This window comes from Petromyzon marinus, chromosome 23, assembly GCF_048934315.1.
Source record: "Petromyzon marinus isolate PM22_M1 ecotype Great Lakes invasive population chromosome 23, UKy_Petmar_22M1.pri1.0, whole genome shotgun sequence".
In the NCBI taxonomy this organism is placed as follows: Eukaryota; Metazoa; Chordata; class Hyperoartia; order Petromyzontiformes; family Petromyzontidae; genus Petromyzon; species Petromyzon marinus.
This window is the reverse complement of record NC_133689.1, coordinates 15,813,302-15,840,854: the sequence shown is the minus strand read 5'-3', so window position 1 is coordinate 15,840,854 and position 27,553 is coordinate 15,813,302. Positions and strand designations below refer to the sequence as shown.

General features: G+C 50.8%; 1 protein-coding gene across 3 annotated transcripts; it reads right to left on the bottom strand.

The window, feature by feature from the left end:
• Positions 1 to 258: 258 nt before the first annotated feature.
• LOC142925700 (nuclear RNA export factor 1-like) lies at positions 259 to 8,653 on the bottom strand. Of its 3 annotated transcripts, none has more exons than XM_076069067.1 (11): positions 8,442 to 8,653; positions 7,962 to 8,289; positions 7,035 to 7,152; positions 5,616 to 5,685; positions 5,232 to 5,320; positions 3,820 to 3,927; positions 2,492 to 2,601; positions 2,154 to 2,190; positions 1,241 to 1,318; positions 644 to 694; positions 259 to 400 (listed from the first exon to the last, which is right to left on the bottom strand). In XM_076069067.1, exons 1-11 carry the CDS (start codon positions 8,500 to 8,502, stop codon positions 398 to 400), a joined length of 1,053 nt encoding a protein of 350 aa, XP_075925182.1. In that variant the 5' UTR covers positions 8,503 to 8,653; the 3' UTR covers positions 259 to 397. The 3 variants fall into 3 exon arrangements, with proteins under 3 accessions (XP_075925182.1, XP_075925183.1, XP_075925184.1); XM_076069068.1 differs by having other exon boundaries at positions 7,962 to 8,259; XM_076069069.1 differs by lacking the exon at positions 7,962 to 8,289 and having other exon boundaries at positions 8,442 to 8,641.
• Between the last annotated feature and the right edge of the window lie 18,900 nt (positions 8,654 to 27,553).

Sequence of the window (27,553 nt, the reverse complement as noted above, 5' to 3'; positions counted from 1 at the left end):
AGGCGCTTCTTTGGGATGTTTGCGTTCTTCCAATTGTTTATCCACTCAAGCATATCGGTTGTGTGGACATAAGCCGGATGGATTTAAGAAACGTTTCCATTGATTACCACGATAACAGATCAAACTAGCGACTTCTGGATTGTGTACCAACCATTGCGTCATGCCAGCGTCTTGTGATGTCATGGTTATAGGTGGGGGGAAATAACAACCAGGGTACAAGGTGTTAGTGTGTCGTGAGTTTGAGGACACAGTTTCAAATATAGTTATTTTTTTATTTTTTTCCTCTCCCCCCAAATGGGGTAAAAACAAATAAATTGCAATGTATAAGGGTTGTGGAGGAAAGGGTTGGTAGGAGAATGTGTGCCGAGATCGCCAGCAATCTGCGGCGGACGCCTGCTCACTGTACGAACGCCTCCCGTGGAATCCGTCCGGTAGTCGGACGAAAAGGAACGATGAAGGTAGGCGACCGCGGTTTTCGGAGATCCGAGGCGGACGGCGACAGTGATGAGGGAAGGGGGGAGAGAGAGGGGTGGAATAGAAGGGGAGATGGGCGGTATCGTTAGTGATGCTCGTCAAACGCGAATGCGCCCGACCGTTTGCTATCAGTCGTGTCCATAAACGGTGCGGATGGGACGGCACTCACGTTCAGTTCCATGAGGGTGTTCGCACACTGCTGGAACTGCCAGCTGTTCTCCTGCAGCCACCCGAGAGTGGGCGCGCACGCACACAGGAGAGACGTCAACATGACTACCCAGTTTGCCAACCAGATAACTAGGCCTGGCCTGGATCCCATGGCAGCCTGAATGGGCGACGCCACTCCAAGTGGGTCATGTAAACCCCTTACATTGTGCCGCTTTGCTCGCTTTCCTATGGGAGCTGCACGCTTTGATGTTGGCCGACTTCGGAAACAGTCATAATGTCACAAAGTCAGTGCACAAGAGGTGCAACTGTTAAGCTGCTGCTGATTAAGTTTAAGTTTTTGCCAATGTTTTGTAAAATAAAATGGTGGATATGTAAACAAGTGATTGATTAGAGCTTGGTATATGCTTAAGCCATTTCAAGCATACGTTAAACCTCTAATAATAATTATTTTAAAATAAATATTGTTCCTTTCATCTGGCTGTGGACAAAATGGAGGATGGGAAGTGGTAGGAGTAATGCCAGGGTTGTGGCCAAAGAGCCGCATGGCCCTCGAAAAGTTGGGAGAATAAATATTTCTCATTGTTGCAGCGAAGCGTACCGCAATTCTGTGCACCACCGCAGGCGTGGAGGGCACCACAGGCGTAGAACTTCGCAGCTGCGAAAGCATCTGCCCATCCTGATGGTGACAATGGTGAAGGTAGTGGTTATAAAAAGTGGTATAGATCATGGCGATAATGATTGTGATTGATTATAGTGGTGAGCATGATTATGGAAACAGTAGTCGTGGTGATGAAGATAATGGTAAAGATGGTAATGATTGTTGTGGAAGTAGTAGTTATGGTGAAAGGGATCATGGTGATGATGGAATTACATTATGATGTTGGCGGTCAGGATGAAGATGACGGCAATAGTGGTGGTGTTTGTGGCAATGATGATGATAGTGATGATTGTGGTAACGATGGTAGATGTGTGACGAAGATAGTCAAAGATGGTGTTAGAGATAGATGATTGAAGCAATAAGTGATGATGTTGATAACCGCCAGCAGGACAAAAACAAAAAACAGATGACATTCAACAGCTGCTCATGTTCCTCTGTGTCATCTGTAAACTGCACGTAACCTTTTCTTAAGTGAACTCTTATACAAACAATTAAGAAACTTAAGTGGGCTCGGGCAGGACACGTCTTCATAAGGGTTAATGGCTGATGATCAAGAATGCAGCAATGAGATGGAACCCATCTAACAGTTGTTCATGGGCAGGTGCTAGGTGGGTTATTACAATTTCGCAATCATGAGAAATTTCAATGGCTTAGGGGAGGTATTCATCCAGCAGTAGTTTGACCAAGGCAGGAAATGATGACCTTCTTCAGAAGTGTTTTACTTGGTGCATTTGGCAAAATCCTCTGATCACAAGCACTTTTGCATGTGTGGGGAAACTGGAATGCACGGAGACACAAATATCACAGAGAGTGGGGATAGCTTGAGGGCCGGCATCTGTGGAGGGTCACTCACCAGGATCACGAGCTGTGGAAAGTGGTTTCGCACGAAGCTGTTGACACACACACATGCAGTTAGAGATGGGACACAAGGCCAAGGGAGTGTGTGTGAGTGACCGGGTGGATGAACGCATGAGCGAGCGGGGTGTTGAGTGCATGGGTGAAGCTGGAGGGTGGGGGAGTAGGCGTGCGGGCGAGCCATTGGTTGAACAGGCAACCACAAAGATAAACCATGTAGATGAGTGGGTGGATAAGCATGAGGACGAGTGAGTGCCTGGGTGAGTGGGGAGCTGCGTGGACGGACAGGCGAATGGGTAAGCGGGCAATGTCGCGTTCATGACGAAGGAGCGGTACCTCATGTAGGCATTTGGGTCGTGGAAGGAGTCGCACAGCGGATTCCCGTTCAGCCATAGCTCTTTCAAATTGAAGGCCTTCAGTGGGTAAAGTTCCCTCACATCTTTGAGCTGCATGGCAGGGGAGATATTTCCATACAATTAGGGGCATAAGGGCCATGCTTCTGGGCAACTTACCACAAGTTATGCATTACAATCCATGCCCACGCATGGATTGTAACGCTTTGCAGAATGCATTTGCCTTAGCGTGCAAAAGCTGACGCGCAGCTGTCACGGCAAAATGTGTATGCATATTTGTAAACAGTCCCTTGTGCTATAGTTTGCATCTCTTTTGGTTAACCCTTTCATCATTGGTGTGCGGTATTCAGTTGGGTGTCCTTGATAGTAACAACACATTATACAAACATTTCGTTTATATTGGATCACATTTTATGAACGTTACATTGCCCTCCATTACGAATGGGCAGAGTCAATGCAGAAATTCCTTTAATATTCGTTGAAAAGGGTTAACAAAGGAGGCCAAATACTGCAATCACATATTCTAAGTGAATGTATCAGCTCTCAACTTAATTGATTAATTAGCCCATTTCAGCATAATGGTCAAATTCAAGAGTCCATGCTATGTTTCGTCTTTTGTTTGTATTAATTGTATTTTGTTTGTGTGGTCTGTCCTGTCCAGTATGTACTGTGTCCCATTTGTACTGACCGTCTCATCGTATGTCTCACTGTACTCTCTTGTCTGCACTGTCTTGTTGCCTATCTTGTTCATGCAGCCCAATATGTTTTGTCCATATAATTAGTTGTCTGCCTTGTCTGTCTCTTATGTGTCATTAGCCTAATTTAACGTGCATATAATTTGCATGAATAATAAAGAACTGGTTCCGACACACCATTTGGTGCATGCGTTGTGAGTGCAATGACTGAAGTTAATTGACGTATTGATGCGGAGTTGCGGGCCTACTGTACAAAGTACATCAACAGGTACCACCCATAGGTGATACATGTTGATGTACTAAACTGCAATAGTACGTTTCACATTTGTGTATTCATTGCATTTAAATAATTAATTACGTTTCCACTAATTAAAGGCATATCTGATACCCAATACATGCTTAAAATAATATCAAGCGAATCGGAAATGAACAAGCACCAAAACAAAAGGAGACGATATAAGATATAATAGTAGGTATATCGATACTTGGATTGAATCGCGTAACGAACGGTCGACTCGCTGTGGCGAGGAATCTGAACCAACGCGACGCTCGCACCAGAGGTGCACCAGGCATGCGAGCGTCACGTCGCGATTTATTGAACGGCGCTCACACCCACATTGTTTTTGGAGAGGTTCAGCTTCTTGAGAGATGGAGTGTGCTGGGCAAGTTTTGCCAGGTCATCCAACCGGTGCAGGTCATTGCACGTTAGATTCAGGGATGTGATCTGTGGGAGTGGAAAGCAAGGGAGGCACAGAAAAGAAAAAGGTCCCTCTTATAGCCTTAACAGTCTTTTGCAGAAAGTGCTGTGAGCGAGCACCTATGAAAGCCAGCACGGTACACAAGGGTGGTCAGCACCACGCCGACCGCCTCTGTCTCCCTAGTGGTGATGTTTACACACTGCACTAGGTACTCATTTGAGGCTAAGTCGACCGAGAGGAGGCCCAGGACCGGTTCAGATAATCGTCACTGGTGTTGGCCGTGAGCGGAAATCGAACTCTGGTCGCTCGATTCATAGCGCAGCGTGCGAACAACTGCACTACCGCTCCCCTCTAAGGGAGGCAAAAGACAAAGATCCCCAGTATAGCCTTAACAGACTAGGAGCAAGTGCTGTTAGCGAGAACCTATGAAGGCCAGGATGGCACACGAGGGGGTGGGTGGCCAGCACCACGCCGACCGCCTTTGTCTCCCCAGTGGCGATGTTTACTCACCGCACTAGGTACTCATTTGAGGCTGAGTCGACCTAGTGGAAGCCCAGGACCGGTTCAGAATAATTGTCACTGATTTTGGCCGTGAGCGGGAATAGACACTTGGGCCGCTAGGTTCGTAGCGCAGTGCAGTGCCACCACCTACGGTTTAGCAGCAATAGCAGCAATGTAAATGTCGTGCCGTGCCTCGTTTTGGTTTTATCTCAAGTCGATGGTCGGCGATGACCGCGAGGTAAAATGGGGGCTACGCAACCATGAAGCACGCACCAACATCCACGTGTGGCGACGCGCCTCTAATCCAGCACTAATTAATCTAGTCGCTAATACCAATGCCACATTATACTGCAGTTTGGTACGTATTTTGTACTGGTAGGAACCTCCTGGTTCCACCCAGCCCACAAGGGATTATTGTGTCCGTCTGTCGTCCATCCAAAAATGGGAGGGGTGGGGCTGGGTGCAGAGGGGAGGGTGGGGAGGGGCTGGGTGGGGAGGGAGGGGCGGGGTGGGGAAGGCGGCCACGGCACACACGAGGGGGTGGGTGGCCACCAACCACGTCCGGCCATCTTCACGACATTTTTCCCTCCACGTGGAGAATCAACAACATGCGTTTGGAGTATGCGGATGCTCACAATCTCTAAATTATAAGCCGCCAATTCGTTGAGCCATCATTCGAGGCAAGCAACGTTCCTACCAGCTCCCTCTGCAGGAATGTGTTTTAAGAGTAATAATGCCCTACAGACGAATGGACCAAGAGAGCTAACGCAGCAACACTATACCTTAGGTGCAAAGCATTAAAACACGTGGGGAGAGGAGAAGGCCGTACCATTGGAATATTCTCTCGGATGATCTTGTTCAGACCATCCATGTGGTCCTTCCGGTTCAAAACCAGGTCGACACCACGTGCCTCCAGCTCTGGGGAGTGGGGGAGGGTGATCGTGCATTCATTACGCGTTGCGTTCAACTCAACTCCTACCCTCGCGATGCATACAGTGAGTGATGCGTATAAGGATGAATTAATTAAATATTAGTTAAAATGACATGACAATGATATCTTTAGGCTAACAGGATGAATAAACTAGAACAAATGAGACTAAAGAAACAGTATGAACGATTCTCGGCTCAAATAATAAAGCTGAGTTGTGACAAGTTGTCAATGTGCAGGAGTGCAAAGTAAACTTAAAAAAACACAAATGTTTGTTTCAATTACCTTCATTAATTCTGACCGCCTTCAAGTCCAGAGCTTTGTTGGTAGGGTCATATTTTTGGCTCAAACATTTCTGTAAAAAGAACACGCACATGTCGCATCCCCCATTAGCATAAACTGGCTGCTATGACAGGGTCTGTTGGGGTGCACCAATTTTAAGCACAATGTGAGGACACAGCATCACCATGTCATCTACACGCATTGCGTGTCACTCAGTGACACGGCTTTTGCAGTAGAAAAACAACCTGTCGCTGCCTGAGCCGCGCTGAGTTGACTTGGCACAGCAGTGGGCATAGTAACACACAGACCTGGCTGTCTTTGTCACTGCTAACATTGTCTACGTAATGGCCCTGTACGTTTATTTTAGGTCAAATTGACCAAGCTCAGATACCCACTCTAACAGCAGGGTGATTACTGGAGCCGGGACCAGAGTGCAGTGGGTTTGCTCAACCAACCACAGAAAATACTCCCTGTTTAGGCTTACAGAGTATTGGGGGCAGCGAGTGCTCTTCGTGAACACTAATTAAGGCCGGAAAGGTACACCAGACGGTGATGTGGTGAGCACCACACCAAGCTGTGTTTGTCTCCCCATTGGTGATGTTAACAAACTGAACCAGGTATAAATATATGGTTGCGTCCATATAGGAAAAGTGTCATAGCATCACAAGTTTAAGAGGGCATGGCTCTAAAGAAAGCTGTCTATGGTGTGGACCAATCAGTTTAAAAGACAATGCATATACTACCAGAGCATGTTTTTTGTTTGCATGTTCACCACGAGCATATATGGTTAATGCAGACATGATTCCTTGCAAAAGGTTTCAAAATGGTGTTATAACATCTTAACACTATTTTTATTGCCAGAAAGGCTAACATCTATTCTTATATATCAATGTTGCATGTCGATTTAAACTAGATACTTTACAACGTCAAAGTTTAGTTCGTTTAACCAGTTGAGAATTCAAGAGACCAGGATGTGTTCACTTTTTGTCAAGGAGCATAAACCATCACATGAGCTCCAGTCATCCTCGTAGTGGCTTTTGGCCACTCATCGAAAAAAGATAGTCACTGCATCGAGCGCATTCAAATGCACTTCTGCGGCCTTCTGGAACGCTCTTCCAATATCAGGAAGCTACTGGAGCTATGCACTCTTAAATATAAATTGACAACTCATTTCCCTATAACTACTTGTTGTGTTTAGTTGTCCTCCCGCACCTCCGGTCAGCATGGTTGGCTATGTATGGTGTGAAATAAGTTTAAATGCATACATTTCCGAGAGTGACCTGGGTCACCAAAATGACAAGTCTCTATATTCTATAATTATTTTGGTGCAACTGTTAACCTTTTATAATTGGCATTTCTTTCTCAAAACCTGATACCTAGGATACTCCATCTCCACGTTTGCACACCCCCCAGTACATTTACCGAGATCTCGAACCAGCACAATTGGCTTGGCACCGCAGAATCGGCTTTGAAGATGCGCCGCTTGGCCATCAGCAGCTGCTGCCGCTGCGCCTTGCAGATGGACATCGTATAGGGTCCGCTGGTGGTGGCAACGCAGGTGCACCACAAACAAAACACAACAGCACAGAACATCAGCGATGAGGGCAAGAATTAGGCACATGAGAAAAACCTGCGCTTTGCCCAGACAGAGGCAGTGTCCAGGCTCTACTCGAGGTTTGCATTATATTCTAGGTCGCTAGTCGACTATAATAGGAACGTGACTAATAGCCACAGGCAGAGCAAGATGTATACTGGATGTGGTGCGCCGGGTTGAGGTTATTAGTCAAAATGTTACTGACCCAGACAGACCCAGCTGAAATTATGCCCCGACTCTAAAAATAACGCAATAGCTAAACACTGATGGATGTATATAGCGTCTAACTCGAACACATCTCTAGATGCTGTATGAAAACCAGGGCGTGCGCACCATGGAGAATCAGATGTGGGCTCCGAGGATTGAGGTGAGAGCCTCATTCACCGCTATGGGAAAAGAGTATTGTGGTGGCCTTCCGGATCATATAGAGTAAATAACCCTCTTGTAGCCTACCTAGGTTGTAAGAGCAAGTGATGTCAGTGAGCGCCTATTAAGGCCTAAATGGCATGTAAAGGGGTGGGTGGTTTGGTCAGCCGCACCCGGCCGCCTTCACTGCCCCATTGCTGCTAAAGTTTTCACAATGCAGCAGGTACAAATCGACTTTGGGCAGGCCCGGGGACCGGTTCATATATCAATCTCCACTGATGTAGCCATGGCTGGAAATCAAACTAAGGTCCCCAGGTACATAGTGCAGTGGCCTAATCACCGCGTCCCCTCTGCACACACATGCACGGTGTGCGCTCAGTTAAACTTACCGGCGCTGGCAGGAACCCGACCTATCCCCCTTGTCCACATTTCCACGTCCACTCATACGATGGGAGCGGGGGATTCGGCCATCTCTAGCATCTCGTCCTCCGCTACTACAAGAGCCTCCGCCATCACCTCGTGTCCATCCTGCACCATTCCTTGTTTTCCAGGTGCCCATATGGTGTGCATATTCGCCTCTCTTTCCACCACGTGCGGGGAACCCAGACAACTCCTCAAACATGTGGGGTCTGGGGCCTCTATGAGGACTCCTGGCTGTAGCCTGGGTCTCCATGCACACTTCATGCTCTGTGGACACGGTGGTGGGGGGACTAAAATCTGAGTCAGTGGAGAATATTAATTTGTGAACTTACATTATAATACATGTGCGACAGTGCTGTATGTTGTACATTAATGCTGATGTGTGTTTTGTATGTTATAGGTTTGTGTTGTGTGTTATTGCTGCTGTGTTGTGCGATAGTGACGCGCACCTTGGAAAGTCATGTTCGCCATGGCCACGCAGAGCGAGAGGATGTCGGCTTCGTTCGCCATAGCTGTTGTCGCCGTCGTGGACTCCACGGCACTGCTGGGCTGTGATTCGCGTTGCTTGGCCGTCTTCGTGTTCCGCGCCACTGTCACAGCCAACTTCTCCGCCTCCCTCCGCCGTCTGATGCGTGCTTCCGCCCTACCGTCTCTGAGACCCCGCCCCTTCCGGGTTACCGAGATCTCGCGAGAGCCGCGCCCGTCACGAGATCTCGCGAGAACCGCGCCCTTCACGAGAACCACAACAAAAACAACAACAACAACAATGGTGAACGCGTTACAATCCACGACAACATCGTTACGTAGCATGTCATATAAACGCCGTGCGATGGCGTTCTGTAAGTGTATCAAATGTGATCTGGTTCGTTTGCGCGGCTGTTGATTTTGATGGCCATTGACCAGAGCGGCTGTTGATGTCGGCGCCTCGAGGCGCACAGCCATTTGACTTATAAATTAAAAATAATCAGAACACACGATTGGACTTAGACTCGCGTGACGTGTTTTAATAAAGTAAAGTTAGTTGAAGTATTTAAGTAATTGGGATATTTTATAGGGGAGGGTGAGGGGTGTGTGGTTGTGTGTTGATGTGTTTGTGTGTTGATGTGTCTGTGTGTTGATGTGCCTTGTGTGTTGATGTGTGTGTTGATGTGTCTGTGTTGATGTGTCTGTGTGTTGATGTGTCTGTGTGTTGATGTGTTTGTGTGTTGATGTGTCAGTGTGTTGATGTGTCTGTGTTTGTGTGTTGATGTGTCTGTGTGTTGATGTGTTTGTGTGTTGATGTGTCTGTGTGTTGGTGTGTTTGTGTTGATGTGTTTGTGTTGATGTGTCTGTGTGTTGATGTGTCTGTGTTGATGTGTCTGTGTTGATGTGTCTGTGTGTTGATGTGTCTGTGTGTTGATGTGTTTGTGTGTTGATGTGTCTGTGTGTTGATGTGTCTGTGTGTTGATGTCTGTGTGTTGATGTCTGTGTGTTGATGTGTCTGCGCTATAAACCCGGCGAGCCGAGTTCGATTCCCACTCGGGGCCAACACCGGTCCGCTTCTACGCCCTCCTCTAAGTCGACTCAGCCTCAAATGAGTGCCGAGTGCCGTGCGTAAACATCGCCACAAGGGAGACAAAGGCGGCCGGGCGTGCTTCTGGCCACCCACCCCCTCGTGTATAACGCTCCAGACACGTGTACAGTACAAACATCTCTCTCGAGTACAGACTACCATCGCTACTCATCATTTATAGACACAACAAAGACAAATATCTCCCGTGTAGCCTTAACAGACTGTAGGGGCAAGTGCTGTTAGCGAGCACCTATGAAGGCCGGAACGGTACACGAGGGGGTGGGTGGCCAGCACCACGCCCGACCGTCTTTGTCTCCCCAGTGGCGATGTTTACACACCGCACCAGGTACTCATTTGAGGCTGAGTGGACCTAGGGGAGGCCCAGGACCGGTTCAGATAAAATCGTCACCGGTGTTGGCCGTGAGCGGGAATCGAACCCGGGTCGCCAGGTTCACAGCAACGCAACGCGCTAACCGCTACACGAACACGCACACGAGAGCATTACGTGTACTAAGTTTGGTCCTATAATAACAATGACATAATAATGTCAATTATTTACTGAGCAAATCTTCACCGAGTCTCAAGATTGGTGTTTATGAGGCTCATGTGTTGTGTGCCGCGTGGCCAATGCCTGCAGCTTTAATCTTCACGACTGTTTGAAGAATTATTCCGTGAGCGATCATTGATTTACTGGACGATCGTCACCCACACATACTTTGTACGCACGAGTTATTTATCTGCATGATACGTTATTGCAGAATTGTATTTTGAAGCTTTTGTTGTTGTTGAGTACGGTGCTGTACAGTGGGGATGGAGCGGTGGCACAGTGGTTGGCACACGGCGCTTCAAATCCCAGCCGAGTTCGGTTCCCGACCACGGCGAACATCAGAGGCGACTGATATCTGAACCGGTCCTGGTCAAGCCCCGCTACCTCCCGCTCTCCCAGCGTTACCGGCACGCACTGGTGAAGTATGGTCAGACAACACCCGCCTATGCCCGATACGGCCTTCTTTGAACCATATATTTTACAAAAAATATGTTAAGGCTAAAGCGGGGGTCTTTTGTCTTTGTGTGTGTCTATAAGACGAGCGTGTGATACATACACACAGGGTAACCTAATTTGTTTTATTTTAGTCATAAACGCACGAGGAGAATAATTTCTTGAAGAGATGATGGCATTTGGACAAGGCGGATGATGGAACAGCAGCCAAAGAACGTGCCTGAGAATGCAACCTTTTTTATTTTACCAGGTTAGGCCCACTGAGCTGTACAGCTCGTTTTCGTAAGCGACCTGGCTACAAATGTTAGCTCAACGAAGTGGCTTATCACGTGGACATTTATAGCAGCCAAATATTCTAAATGCATGTTTCTAAATGTGGAGGGGAAAACCAGAGGAAGCAAGTTATGTTATGAGTTACTGCACTGAACATTTACAACAATGACTAGTAATCGGTGTTATGTTCTTTCTCTGAATTTTTTTCATAAATAATATGGCGTCATTACATTTGGAAATCAATAATTAAGTGTTTCACTTCATTCGGAGGAAAAAAATGCTTAAAATTACAACCTCAGGCAGCTCTAACAAAGTATTTTACTTTCAATTCTTATTTGGTTTTTATAACCTACCAGTTTCTTGTATATCATCATACAGTAAAAGTGATATTCACTTTTTTTTCAAAATATGTGAATAGTTCATACTATTCCTTGGTTCTTTTGGTAAAGTCACGTAGATAGAAAAATAATAAAGTGAATAAAAAATTAAAAATAAATAATAATTAAAACACTAATGTAGATTGTAACCTGGTTCTTCATCGGAGTGAGTGTACTGGCAATCTATAATGTAGACTGGAGCCTGGTTATTAAGCTGGGTGAGTGTACTGGCAGTCTATAATGTAGACTGGAGCCTGGTTCTTTAAGTGATACAATTAAAAACAGGCACACTGCGTGACGCTTCCGCATGCGCGGGTGACATCACAGATGTGAAGTCACAGCTCACTTGCCGTGCAAAATATATCCATTATTACGCCCCCCCCCCTCCCCCCAAAAAAAAACAAAAGTCTATTTTTCTAATTTTTGCATTGTGTACAGTCTGGAAAGTACCCACATGGCACATTTCAAGTTGCATGTCAGGAAGTATGCTAAACATTTTGAACAGACACATTTACAAATTTCCTTTTTATATATAGATAAACCCCAATGATCCGATCGAAATCCCTAATTTTACATGAAGTGCCACCCAACCCCCCCCCCAAATGCTCCGCCATGACCAGAGTGCAATGATAAAGGGCTGTAATTTTTTGTCAGTATGTGTATTTTTTCACGAGCTTTAACACCATTTTGTACATGCAGTAGAAAGTACAGTACAGCTTTTCCATGTTCAGATACTGTGTACAGATTTCACAAAATTTATGAAAATTCTGAAGCAGTGGCTTTAACATTTTCCTCACAAATTTGCTCGTGAAGTTCAATTCAGCTCTCTATGAGAAGCCATCCAACACAGTCCAGCGACTGCAAGAACTGCTGCCTCCGCATTCCAGTGATCCAAGGTACTCCCCTTTTTACGTGCCACCTTCAGCTGCAAAAGCTGAGTCTGCATATCTGCCCAAAAGGAACCGTGGGCATTGCAGCACCCCTGATGGAAACAATTGCGTGCCTTTGAGACAATCGTGACTGAACCAGGGGTGGAGATGATCGTGCGTGGCGCTGGAGACGTCCAGCTTCAGCTGCTGTACCAGCTGCTCCATCTTCCTGATCTCCACCCGCAGCAGCTTATAGTCCAGCTCTGTGTAGCAGTCATGGCCCTGCTCCATTCGCTCCACGCGCACCGTTAGGTTCTGCAGCAGCGCCGTGTAGCGCACCAGCGTGGCGTGGTTCTCTGCCACCTGCAGGCGTAATTTCAATTACTGTCTACTTCTAACGCATGAACAACCCTTAATACAACATGTAATGGACTGTATTGCTATCAGTGCTGTACTGTAGTTTTACATGAAGTAGTATGATCTATACCAGATATGTTGGAAGGCTGTATCCTCAAACCATCCTTCAGGTCAGGAGCGCAGCCTGATTTAACAGGAGCACTAACATTATATAATTCTTAGTATTGGTTGAAATGCAATACTGTAGCACTGCCACCTGTAGGGGTAGTTTAAATATTATCTCCTTCCAATTCATTTCAATCGATCTTTTACACGTGTTGACTTAATATACAACCATTTTTATGAAATATACGGGACTGTGTTGTTGGCAGTCCTGTAGTCATAGATATAAACTTATCATGATTATAACAGCACGGTTGGCCAAGGTACGGTGCGAAAGAAGTTCAACATGCATACATACTTACATTAGAAGGTTACTTCCTCAAGGAATCTTTGAGGACAGTCAGGTTAATGCATTCGCCTGGTATACAGGAGGTCGTGGGTTCGATTTTGACCCCAACGCCTGCTGTATATTTGGAGACTGCATGTTCTTCCCGTGATCATGTGGATTTTTCTCCGGGTCCTCCGACTTTTCCCTCTACATTTAGAAATATGCGTTTAGAGTATTTGGTTGCGATACATTTCCACATGATAACCCACTTTGTTGGGCTAACATTTGTGGCCAGGTCGCTTCTAAAAAAGAGATCTATAGCTCAGTGGGGCTCACCTGGTAAAATAAAAAAAGTTTTTTTTCATATTTTACAGAGAGTTAGGGGGAAGGGGTGTGTGGCACTCGTAGTCTGTTACCAGCAATGGGTCTCTATCGTAGCGCACTCCCGGTGTCTGCCCAGTGGTTGGTGGTGAATCTGTCAGGTTGCATTGCATTCTTAGTGAAAGGGGTGCAGCAGCCATTGTTAGAGTTTAAATCACTGATAGTGCTACTGAGACTACATACAACTGTCCTGGAAGTGTGTCAGAATCGGTGATCGATGGCACAGATTTGACCCCCAAGGGGTTGGCGTCGTCGCGTCTCGCAGGAGCCGTACCCACGTGACGATGGAGACGGGGCTCAAGTGCTGCTTCCTGAGCCTCAAGGTGCAGGACACCAACCTGGACCTGCAGAAGGAACATGATCGGAGTGAGCGCCAGCTGATCAGACGACGTGCTGGTACGCGCACCGCACCTTGCCGTTCGTTCTCCGGGTCCTCCAGTTTATTTCCCTCCCACATTTACAATCAACGTGCGTTTAAAGTATTTGGCAGCTATAAATGTCCACTTTGTAAGCCACTTTTGTTGAGTTGTGGCTTGTGGCCAGGTGAAATAAAAATAGCTTAGTTAAAAAAAAGTTATTTCGTTTTTAGAAGGATCAAATGTTTGCGTAACTGAACCCGGGTGATTGTCACTGGAAGTCTCTCAACTTGTCGGTTTGTAGCCGCCCAATGAGATGTGAATCACGCTTTGAACCCGCTAAAATGTGCGTAGAGCTCACATGCTCGCAAAACCTCCGAGAAAGAAACGTCTCGTTAGAAGAGTAACGTCACACAATGTTTAGAAAGAAAGTGTTACGCAGTCTAACACGTAGAAGGCTTTCGTGACCAATATTAATCATAGTAAAGGATTTTTGGGATAGACCGTGTGAATATAAATGTTTCATTAACCCACCACCACCCGACATGGCCAATTAGTAAGGTTTGTCACGTGAACAAAACGTGCCAAATAGTGACTACTTCAGCAGACTTGGTTTTGTTGTTTGTGTGTAAATCCGCAACGTTTACAATTCGAGTACTGTGACGTTTTCACCAGGTCATCGGGCGATTTGCCAGATCTAACCCAAAAACCTTTACGATGCGTCTGTCACGCATCCCTCGCGTGCAGCCGAGACGCTCGACTTGCAACCGTGCTCCCCGAGGTCCCGCCGCTGGCCCCGCGGCCTCTCAAGCGCTCGCACCCCCTCTGACCTCGGCGTGCAGGTGTCGCGCAAGGCCTACCTGGCGGGCGACGGGTTCATGTCGCTGGCCGTCAAGGAGCCCTTCCCCGTGCTGAGACGAGGCTCACGTTCCGCACCATGCAGCCAAGCGGCCTGCTCTTCTACTACTCCCTGCAAGTACCGGCCCGGCCTGAAGCCGGCCACACCACCCACCCCAGTATCAACGGTCGGTGACTCCTGTCACGTGTGACGCGCGGTGGCGGTGGTTGTGGTGGTAGTGGTGCGGTGGGGAGAGACTCACGGGGCAGCCCTCCAACGTGCAGCTCCTGCTGTGTGTGTGTGTGAGCAGCCCGGGCACCGGGCCCTTGACGCGGCTCACATCCCCCATCCATGTCTAAGTGAAGCACGTTGCCCTTCTTGATCACTGCAAACAATAATAAAAACAAAGACAAAAGGTCCCCCATACAGCCTTTAACACTCTTACCCAGGCTAATCGAGAGGTGACTGCGGGGAGTGGTACATCGTGGGGAGTGGTGGTGCAACGGTTAGCGCAATGCGCTACGAATCCGGCAACCTGAGTTCGATTGCCACTCACGGCCAACAGCAGTGACGATTATCTGATTTGGTCCTGGGCCTCTCCTAGGTTGACTTGGCCAAAAATGAGTATTTTTTGCAGTGTGTAAACATCGCCACTAGGAAGACAAAGGTGGTCGGGCATGGTGTTGGTAACTCACCCTCTTGTGTGCCGTGCTGACCTTCACAGGTGCTCGCGAACAGCACTCATCCCAACAGTCTGTGTGTGTGGGCAGGGTGAGATTCTGTCCGTCGCCCTCAAGAGGGGGCGGTGGTCCTGAAGACAAAGAGGACACCCTGCGGACCATGAGCGACGGATACAACGAAGGCTCCAACCATTTACCTCTTCGCTCTGTGCAACTCCTCCAGATGCCGCCTCGGTCTCCCCTGTCTTGGCCATAGGAACGTGGAATTTCCGTATTGCCACCGCAGGCTCTGGTTTGTTAGAAGAGACGAGCTCGATGCGTGTGCACCCCCCCTAGCGCGTGCGTGCATGTGTTCGTGTCACTTTGTCGTTCTTTCTTGCGCGTGTGCGTCTTTGCCTGCGTGTGTGTGCATCTGTGTCTCTCTGTGTGTGTCTGTACCTACGCGTATGCACATGTGCTTCTGTGTCTCTGCGTGTGTCTGTGTCTTTGCGTATGCGCATGTGCGTCTGTGTCTCTGCGTGTGTCTGCCTGCACGTATGCTCATATGCGTCTGTGTCTCTGCGTCTGTCTGCCTGCACGTATGTGCATGTGCGTCTGTCTCTGCGTGTGTCTGTGTCTACGCGTATGTGCATGTGCATCTGTGTCTCTGCGTGTGTCTGTGCCTACACGTATGCGCATGTGCGTCTGTGTCTCTGCGTGTGTCTGTGTCTACGCGTATGTGCATGTGCATCTGTGTCTCTGCAGCGCCGCGGGGACACGTGGCTATCACACTCGCGCGTCGTACAAAGTCATCGTCACCATCATCCTCAACATCATCGTCGATAGCATTGTCATTGTCGTCGTCAATATTGTCATCTTCAACACTTAGTCATCAGACATGGGTCCTGGCTATAAAAGTCTGGAATATCCACGACTGTCTTGGATCCATCCACAGAAATGATCCACCTCCTCCATTGTTCACACTTGGGCCAGACTTATGCTGGTAATTTAGTACGGTAATACAATAAACAGAGACAGGTGACTGTGTGACCGGTGGTGACCATGGCTGGTTGTGGTGGTGACTGGTGGTGACCGATGGTGACCGTGTGGCCAGGGTTCATCAGCGCGGCACCTGAGGCCCGTGCAGGATGGTGTGCCGGCGTGGCCCGGCGAGGGTGGCTGTGCGGGGCCGTGGGGGGGACACGCAGGGGGCGTGCGGGGGCAGGGGGGCAACAGTGCCGGTGCCGGAGCCACGCACGACCGCCTCTTGTGGGGGAAACGCATGCGCAGCGCGATCCACCGCAGCTGACGAAGTGTGGAAATGTACGTACGTGTGTTGAACTTCTTTGGCACCGTATGTAGCCAACCGTGCTTGTCCGAGGTGCAGGGAAAAAGACCAACAAACTGTACACAAAAAGCAGTTCTAAAGGAATGAGTTTTAGATCTACGTGGGTGAATGTTTATGTGGGAGTTTGTGTACGTGGGAGAGTGTGTGTGTGTGTGTGTGGGCGTATTTGTGAGTGTTTAAGCGGGTCACTTCTGAAAAAGAGCTATATAGCTCAGGACACCTTACCTGGTCAAATAAAAATAGTGTAGTTTTAATGTGTGAGCAACGTTGGCGGTGCCCTCTCTGTGCCTCTCACAGGCACCTCGCTGGAGCTGAAGACCGACGCCAACGGGTTGCTCGCGTACGCGTCCACCGGCGGGGACGACGACAGGCGGCACCTGGACATGCACCTGGAGGCGCAGCCCTTGTCCCAGCAGCTGCTGATGGTGAATGCAGTCCGTTATTTGCAGATGTTACACATTGGAGCTCATTACTTACAACAGTCGAAACATCTCCCTTCTAGCCGTATAGACAGAGAAAGCAGCGTAGTGGGGGAGCCCTGTGGGCCTCGATGCTCATAGTGATCTGTACATCACTTTAGATGTGACATCGTGATGCGCCCCGGTTGTGTTTGCACCCCAGAGGTGGCAACCCCCCAGCGTGACGTTGCCCGCCGGTCCGCCGCTTCGTGTCGCGCAGGTGGAGGTGGTGGTGGGCCCTGAGGCTCACGGGGAGCTGAACGTGGACGGCTCGGCGGCGAAGGCCGCCCCGACACGCCGCAGGGGCCCGGAGTTCGGCCTGCGCTCCCCGCTCTACCTGGGTGGCGTCGCGAGCGGCACGGGCCGGCGACACCTGCAGGTAGAAAGCCGCCCACGTTCGTCGTGCTGTGTCGGGGCGTTTTGCCCGATTCGAGGGTTTTATTCTGAGTTTTGTTGCGATTTGTGCCGTCAGCGTCACTCCGTGAAACGGTGGACTGTCGCGATGGCGCCTCCGGCTGTGCCAGCACCGGACATCCACCTTCCCCCCCCGGGGCTGTGTCAAATGGCGCGGCTCGCCTGAGAGTTCCAAAGCGGAAATCTTATCCGATAACGTTCCCAATACGAGATGGGTTACATTGGTGACCCATCAAACCATAGGATTATTTACAAACCATGCCTGCTCTTCTTGTTGGCCCACCCATACTGGACATCTATGAAAAAGAGCCTCATAACTCATCACATTCCTCCTGCAGTCTAAATAAAGATTCTGCGTCTGATCTACAAGGGTCTGTACCAATCTGCCCCATCCTATCTTGCTGAGCAGTGCACAGCGCCGGCCTCAACAGGACCCCAAATCGACGCCGTCAATGATCCGCATCCCACGGTTACCCTGCTGCTCTGCTGCTACTGCTCCTGCTGCTCTTGCTGCTGCTACTCCTGCTGCTGCTACTCCTGCTGCTCCTGCTGCTGCTCTTGCTGCTGCTGCTACTCCTGCTGCTGCTCCTGCTGCTGCTGCTCTTGCTGCTGCTGCTGCTGCTATTCCTGCTGCTGCTCCTGCTGCTGCTCCTGCTGCTACTCCTGCTGCTACTCCTGCTGCTGCTCTTGCTGCTCCTGCTGCTACTCCTGCTGCTCCTGCTGCTGCTGCAGCTACTCCTGCTGCTCCAGCTACTCCAGCTACTCCAGCTGCTGCTGCTACTCCTGCTGCTCCTGCTCCTGCTGCTGCTACTCCTGCTGCTGCTACTCCTGCTGTTGCTCCTGTTCCCGTTCCCACCCGCAAGCCTTGTGCGGCGATGCGGCCAGCGCAGTTTCGCCGGGAGTCTCCAAACCTGAGGAACTGGAGGCGGTCACCTGTGGGAGACGTTCCTCATCCATGCTTGAGTCTCAGACCAGTTTTGTTCGACACTTAAAGTGGCGCTGCTACTCCGTGTGAGCGGCGCGCATTTCCGATGGCACGGACTCGTAAGAGCACACGATCGCGAGCGCTCACGCTCGTTGACAGACTTATTGGTGTCTCTCGCAAAGCAGTGTGCCGCCCCCTGCTAGAGAATAGCCCGCGGAAGCGGATAATGCTGAACTAGTTCTGAGATACTTTTGTCCAAAGAATAAGGGGCAGCACTTTTCCACCCGCCCTTCCACGTGAGAATTATATTCACTTCCATAAGGCCACGATGCGGCTGATGAGATCTGTACAAATCCATACATTTATTTTTTACGTTAATCAAATACGTTAAGGAGAACGAATTGTCTGCTTATTTATCTTTGTTATGTTCTCCACAATGGCGCGCAAAGTTATTTTGTGTTATTAACAGTGGAGAGAGAGAGATCACATGTTCAAGGCCGAGTCTATGCCGGTGTTTGGTGTTGTTTGTATGTAGCTCTGTTTTGCGCTCGTAATGCATTTGTTTCCTGTCTTGCATTAGCGCGCTACGTGGCGCTGACGGTAGCCATGCGGGCCGAGAAGGAGGAGCGCCGTTCTATCGGGAGGCGTCGCGCGCCCCGGGTGTGCCGTCACCGCCCCCCCCACCCCAGGGCCGCTGGAGGGCCGGGCTGCGTGCGCGGGGCCCGGCTCAACGGAGCGTCCCTGGGGGAGCCAGCACGCCGCTTCGCCGTGACGCCCTGCACCTCCGCGCCCACGACGCCCGGCGTGTGCTTCTCGCACGAAGGAGGCCACGTGCTGCTGGGTGAGAGAGCCATGCCGGCATTGTCGTCCCCCCCGCTCCCTCGCCCCCAACCGAACATCAAATAATCTGTTTAAACGCACGTTTCTAAATGTGGAGGGAACAACTGTCCTTGCCCCGCAGTCCGATTATCACGGTTGGCTACGTACGGAGCAAAAGAAGTTCAACCACGCGATGCAGCACAGCGAACCCCACGCAGGTGTCGTCATGCTGTCGCCTCGCCGCGTCACGACATGCAGCAGTGTCGTTATTTTGCTGTTATTGTTGCGGATATATTGTTTTTTTTATGTTTCACTTGTCAAAGTAAATTATGAATCGCTGCTTTGAACCTGGCGTTCCCGAGTCAAATTCATGGCCGTGGCCACCGCTCTATGAACCCGGCATTGTAAGTTGAATTCCTGGCTATGTCAAACGTTAGAGGAGAGCGATATCGGATATCGGAACCGGTCTGGGGCCTCCCCTAGGTTGGCTCGGCCTTAAACGAGCATCCGGTGCGGTGTGTAAAATATCAGCGCTGGGAATGTGTGGCTCTGGCCACACCGCCTCCTTGTGTGCTGTGACAACGTTTATAGACGCTCAATAACAGTGCTCGCCCCAACAGTTGTTGGTATCACTGCACTTTTTTGCCACCCATCGAACGGAGACGGTCAACACATCGCGTGCGTTCAAATGCACTTCTGCGGCCGTCTGGAACGCTCTTCCTTCCGATATTAGGAAGCCAATGGAGCTATGCACTTATAAATTATCTAGATTGACGAATTCATAATAAAGGTTTTTTGGGTTAGATCGCGTTTATTTATAAATGTGTCGTAACCCTCCACCACCCGACACGGCCAATCAGCAAAAAAAGGTGTCACGTTGACAAAAAGACAAATAATTCACTACTTTAGCCCACCGGTGTGTTGAAGAGCGAATCCACATTTACAGTTTGAGTACGACGTTTCGCTGGTAAATACAACCAGCATCATCGGGCAATTCGCCAGAATGGTAAAGCCCTCCCTTGCTCCCGGTTTTATATAGAGCAGCAGGGTGACGTCATCACTTAACTCATATCAGGTGCAGTGATTAGAGGCGGAGGGGGGGGGGTATTGTAATTATATGATCGATTAGTAATCAGTCATTGGTTATGATTAGTAATGAGTTGTAGATTAGTAATTCTTTAAATCAAAATGTAATGTGTATTATTTAATTATACGCTTCCAGGCCGCACTAAGCCTGTAGCTGTCAGAGCGATTAAAGTTATTCTTGTTCCTCTCAATTTCAATGGATTCTCTAATTAGTCTTTGCCAGTAATAATTAGTTTTACACAACACTGCAACATTGTCAAAATCAATTGAGTGTCCTTGTTGACAAGCATGTTCTGCCACTGCCGACAGTTGTGTTTGAGATAATTTAATATTTCTCTTATGTTCTTTAAGTCTTACGCTGATGTTACGTCCCGTCTGTCCAATGTAGCAGCTGCCACATAAACAATTAATCCGATATACACCTTCTGTTGACTCTCACCCCTACAACATTCACGCTCACTCCTGCAACATCCACGCTCACACCTGCAACATCCACACTCACCTCGCTAACATCCACACTCACCCCAACACCATCCACGCCCACCCCAACCCCATTCACTCTCACCCCTACAACATCCACGCTCACTCCTACACCATCCATGCTCACCTTCACAACCTCCACGCTCACCCCCTACACCATCTACGCTCACTCCTACATCATCAATGCTCACCTTTACAACGTCCATGCTCACCCCTACACCATCCACGCTCACCCCTACAATAGCCACGCTCACCCTTACACCATCCACGCTCGCCTCTACAACATCCACGCTCACCCCTACACCATCCACGCTCACCACTACACCATCCACGCTTTCCCCTATACCATCCACACTCACATCTACACCGTCCATGCTCACTCATACAACATCCACTCTCACCCCTACACCATCCACGCTCACCCCTACAACATCCACGCTCACTCCTGCAACATCCACGCTCACCCCTACACCATCCACGCTCACCCCTACACCATCCACGCTCACCTCTCCAACATCCACGCCCACCCCAACCCCATCCACTCTCACCCCTACAATATCCACTCTCACTTCTACACCATCCACGCTCACCTTTGCAACCTCCACGCTCACCTTTACAACCTCCACGCTCACCCTCTACACCATCTACGCTCACTCCTGCAACATCCACTCTCACCCCTACAACATCCACGCTCACCCCTACACCATCCACGCTCACCCCTACACCATCCACGCTCACTCTTACACCAGCCACGCTCACTCCTACACCAGCCACGCTCACACCTTCACCATCCAAGCTCAACCCTATACCATCCACGCTCACCCCTACAATAGCCACGCTCACCCGTACACCATCCACGCTCACCTCTACAACATCCACACTCACCCCTACCCCATCCACGCTCACCCCTACAACATTCACGCTCACTCCTGCAACATCCACGCTCACCCCTGCAACATCCATGCTCACCTCGCCAACATCCACACTCACCCCAACACCATCCATGCCCACCCCAACCCCATTCACTCTCACCCCTACAACATCCACGCTCACTCCTACACCATCCATGCTCACCTTTACAACCTCCATGCTCACCTTTACAACCTCCACGCTCACCCCCTACAACAAAATCTACGCTCACTCCTACATCATCCATGCTCACCTTTACAACGTCCACGCTCACCCCTACACCATCCACCCTCACCCCTACACCATCTCCGTTTACTCCTACAACACCCACGCTCACTCCTGCCACATCCACGCTCACCCCTACACCATCCACGCTCACCCCTACACCATCCACACTCACCCCTTAAACATCCACACTCTCTCATACAAAATCCACGCTCACTCCTGCAACATCCACACTCACCCCTACACCATCCACGCTCACCCCTACAATAGCTACGCTCACTCCTACACCATCCACGCTCACCCCTACACCATCGACGCTCACCCCTACAATAGCCACGCTCACCCCTACACCATTCACGCTCACCTCTACAACATCCACGCTCACACCTACACCATCCACGCTTACCACTACACCATCCATACTCACCCCGACACCATCCACTCTCACCCCGACACCATCCACTCTCACCCCAACACCATCCACTCTCACCCCAACACCATCCACCCCACACCCAACCCCATCCACTCTCACCCCTACAACATCCACGCTCACTCCTACACCATCCACGCTCACCTTTACAACCTCCACGCTCACCTTTACAACCTCCACGCTCACCCCCTACACCATCTACGCTCACTCCTGCAACATCCACTCTCACCCCTACAACATCCACGCTCACCCCTACACCATCCACGCTCACCCCTACACCATCCACGCTCACTCCTACACCATCCACGCTCACACCTTCACCATCCAAGCTCACCCCTACACCATCCACGCTCACCCCTACAATAGCCACGCTCACCCCTACACCATCCACGCTCACCTCTACAACATCCACACTCACCCCTACACCATACACCCTCACCCTGACAACATCCACGCTCACCCCTACAACATCCACCATCACCCCAACACCATCCACGCTCACCGCTACAACATGCACCCTCACTCCTACACCATTTACGCTCACTTCTACAACATCCACGCTCACCCCTACAACATCCACGTTCACCCCTACAACGTCCACGCTCACCGCTACACCGTCCACGCTCACCTTTAGAATGTCCACGCTCACTCCTCCACCATCCACGCTCACCCCTACACCATCCATGCTCACCCCTACACCATCCACGCTCACCACTACACCATCCACGCTTTCCCATATACCATCCACACATCTACACCATCCATGCTCACTCATACAACATCCACTCTCACCCCTACACCATCCACGCTCACCTTTACAACATCCACTCTCACCCCTACACCATCCACGCTCACTCCTGCAACATCCACGCTCACCCCTACACCATCCACACTCACCTCTCCAACATCCATACTCACCCCGACACCATCCACTCTCACCCCGACACCATCCACTCTCACCCCGACACCATCCACTCTCACCCCAACACCATCCACGCCACACCCAACCCCATCCACTCTCACCCCTACAACATCCACGCTCACTCCTAAACCATCCACGCTCACCTTTACAACCTCCACGCTCACCTTTACAACCTCCACGCTCACCTTTACAACCTCCACGCTCACCCCCTACACCATCTACGCTCACTCCTGCAACATCCACTCTCACCCCTACAACATCCACGCTCACCCCTACACCATCCACGCTCACCCCTACACCATCCACGCTCACTCCTACACCATCCACGCTCACACCTTCACCATCCAAGCTCACCCCTACACCATCCACGCTCACCCCTACAATAGCCGCGCTCACCCCTACACCATCCACGCTCACCTCTACAACATCCACACTCACCCCTACACCATACACCCTCACCCTGACAACATCCACGCTCACCCCTACAACATCCACCATCACCCCAACACCATCCACGCTCACCGCTACAACATGCACCCTCACTCCTACACCATCTACGCTCACTTCTACAACATCCACGCTCACCCCTACACCATCCACCCTCACCCCGACAACATCCACGCTCACCCCTACAACATCCACGTTCACCCCTACAACGTCCACGCTCACCGCTACACCGTCCACGCTCACCTTTATAATGTCCACGCTCACTCCTACACCATCCACGCTGACCCCTACACCATCCACGCTCACCCCTACACCATCCACGCTCACCACTACACCATCCACGCTTTCCCCTATACCATCCACACATCTACACCATCCATGCTCACTCATACAACATCCACTCTCACCCCTACACCATCCACGCTCACCTTTACAACATCCACTCTCACCCCTACACCATCCACGCTCACTCCTGCAATATCCACGCTCACACCTACACCATCCACGCTCACCTCTCCAACATCCATACTCACCTCGACACCATCCACTCTCACCCCGACACTATCCACTCTCACCCCGACACCATCCACTCTCACCCCAACACCATCCACGCCACACCCAACCCCATCCACTCTCACCCCTGCAACATCCACGCTCACTCCTACACCATCCACGCTCACCTTTACAACCTCCACGCTCACCTTTACAACCTCCACGCTCACCCCCTACACCATCTACCGCTCACTCCTGCAACATCCACGCTCACCCCTACAACATCCACGCTCACCCCTACACCATCCGCGCTCACCCCTACACCATCCACGCTCACCCCTACACCATCCACGCTCACCCCTACACCATCCACGCTCACCCCTACACCATCCACGCTCACCCCTACAATAGCCACGCTCACCCCTACACCATGCACGCTCACCTCTACAACATCCACACTCACCCCTACACCATCCACCCTCACCCCGACAACATCCACGCTCACCCCTACAACATCCACCCTCACCCCAACACCATCCACGCTCACCGCTACAACATCCACCCTCACTCCTACACCATCTACGCTCACTTCTACAACATCCACGCTCACCCCTACACCATCCACCCTCACGCCTACAACATCCACGCTCACCCCTACAACATCCACGTTCACCCCTACAACGTCCACGCTCACCGCTACACTGTCCACGCTCACCTTTACAATGTCCACGCTCACTCCTACACCATCCACGCTCACACCTACACCATCCACGCTCACCCCTACACCATCCACGCTCACTCCTACACCATCCACGCTCACCCCTACACTGTCCACGCTCACCCCTACCACATCCACGCTCACCCCCACCACATCCACTCTCACCCCTACACCATCCACGCTCACCACTACACCATCCATGCTTTCACCTATACCATCCACACTCACCTCTACACCGTCCATGCTCACTCATACAACATCCACTCTCACCCCAACACCATCCACGCTCACCTTTACAACATCCACTCTCACCCCTACACCATCCACGCTCACCCCTACAACATTCACGCTCACTCCTGCAACATCCACGCGCACCCCTGCAACATCAACGCTCACCTCGCCAACATCTACACTCACCCCAACACCATCCACGCCCACCCCAACCCCATTCACTCTCACTCCTACAACATCCACGCTCACTCCTACACCATCCATGCTCACCTTTAGAACCTCCACGCTCACCCCCTACACCATCTACGCTCACTCCTACACCATCCATGCTCACCTTTACAACCTCCACGCTCACCCCCTACACCATCTACGCTCACTCCTACATCATCCACGCTCACTCCTCCAACATCCACGCTCACCCTTACACCATCCACACTCACCCCTTCAACATCCACGCTCTCATACAAAATCCACGCTCACTCCTGCAACATCCACGCTCACCCCTACCACATCCACGCTCACCCCCACCACATCCACTCTCACCCCTACACCATCCACGCTCACCACTACACCATCCATGCTTTCCCCTACACCATCCACGCTCACCTTTGCAACCTCCACGCTCACCTTTACAACCTCCACGCTCACCCTCTACACCATCTACGCTCACTCCTGCAACATCCACTCTCACCCCTACAACATCCACGCTCACCCCTACACCATCCACGCTCACCCCTACACCATCCACGCTCACTCTTACACCAGCCACGCTCACTCCTACACCAGCCACGCTCACACCTTCACCATCCAAGCTCAACCCTACACCATCCACGCTCACCCCTACAATAGCCACGCTCACCCGTACACCATCCACGCTCACCTCTACAACATCCACACTCACCCCTACCCCATCCACGCTCACCCCTACAACATTCACGCTCACTCCTGCAACATCCACGCTCACCCCTGCAACATCCATGCTCACCTCGCCAACATCCACACTCACCCCAACACCATCCATGCCCACCCCAACCCCATTCACTCTCACCCCTACAACATCCACGCTCACTCCTACACCATCCACGCTCACCTTTACAACCTCCATGCTCACCTTTACAACCTCCAGGCTCACCCCCTACACCATCTACGCTCACTCCTACATCATCCATGCTCACCTTTACAACGTCCACGCTCACCCCTACACCATCCACCTTCACCCCTACACCATCTCCGTTTACTCCTACAACACCCACGCTCACTCCTGCCACATCCACGCTCACCCCTACACCATCCACGCTCACCCCTACACCATCCACACTCACCCCTTAAACATCCACGCTCTCTCATACAAAATCCACGCTCACTCCTGCAACATCCACACTCACCCCTACACCATCCACGCTCACCCCTACAATAGCTACGCTCACTCCTACACCATCCACGCTCACCCCTACACCATCGACGCTCACCCCTACAATAGCCACGCTCACCCCTACACCATTCACGCTCACCTCTACAACATCCACGCTCACCCCTACACCATCCACGCTCACCACTACACCATCCATACTCACCCCGACACCATCCACTCTCACCCCGACACCATCCACTCTCACCCCAACACCATCCACTCTCACCCCAACACCATCCACCCCACACCTAACCCCATCCACTCTCACCCCTACAACATCCACGCTCACTCCTACACCATCCACGCTCACCTTTACAACCTCCACGCTCACCTTTACAACCTCCACGCTCACCCCCTACACCATCTACGCTCACTCCTGCAACATCCACTCTCACCCCTACAACATCCACGCTCACCCCTACACCATCCACGCTCACCCCTACACCATCCACGCTCACTCCTACACCATCCACGCTCACACCTTCACCATCCAAGCTCACCCCTACACCATCCACGCTCACCCCTACAATAGCCACGCTCACCCCTACACCATCCACGCTCACCTCTATAACATCCACACTCACCCCTACACCATACACCCTCACCCTGACAACATCCACGCTCACCCCTACAACATCCACCATCACCCCAACACCATCCACGCTCACCGCTACAACATGCACCCTCACTCCTACACCATTTATGCTCACTTCTACAACATCCACGCTCACCCCTACAACATCCACGTTCACCCCTACAACGTCCACGCTCACCGCTACACCGTCCACGCTCACCTTTACAATGTCCACGCTCACTCCTCCACCATCCACGCTCACCCCTACACCATCCACGCTCACCCCTACACCATCCACGCTCACCACTACACCATCCACGCTTTCCCATATACCATCCACACATCTACACCATCCATGCTCACTCATACAACATCCACTCTCACCCCTACACCATCCACGCTCACCTTTACAACATCCACTCTCACCCCTACACCATCCACGCTCACTCCTGCAACATCCACGCTCACCCCTACACCATCCACACTCACCTCTCCAACATCCATACTCACCCCGACACCATCCACTCTCACCCCGACACCATCCACTCTCACCCCGACACCATCCACTCTCACCCCAACA

Bases quoted from the DNA above. Each gene is read 5' to 3' on its own strand.
- LOC142925700 (XM_076069067.1), bottom strand. From the start codon at position 8,502: ATGGCGAACGAAGCCGACATCCTCTCGCTCTGCGTGGCCATGGCGAAC. The intron at 8,290-8,441 runs GTGCGCGTCACT...CCACTGACTCAG, and splicing joins GGCGAACATGACTTTCCAAG to ATTTTAGTCCCCCCACCACC. The intron at 1,319-2,153 runs GTGAGTGACCCT...TGTCACCATCAG, and splicing joins TTCCACAGCTCGTGATCCTG to GATGGGCAGATGCTTTCGCA.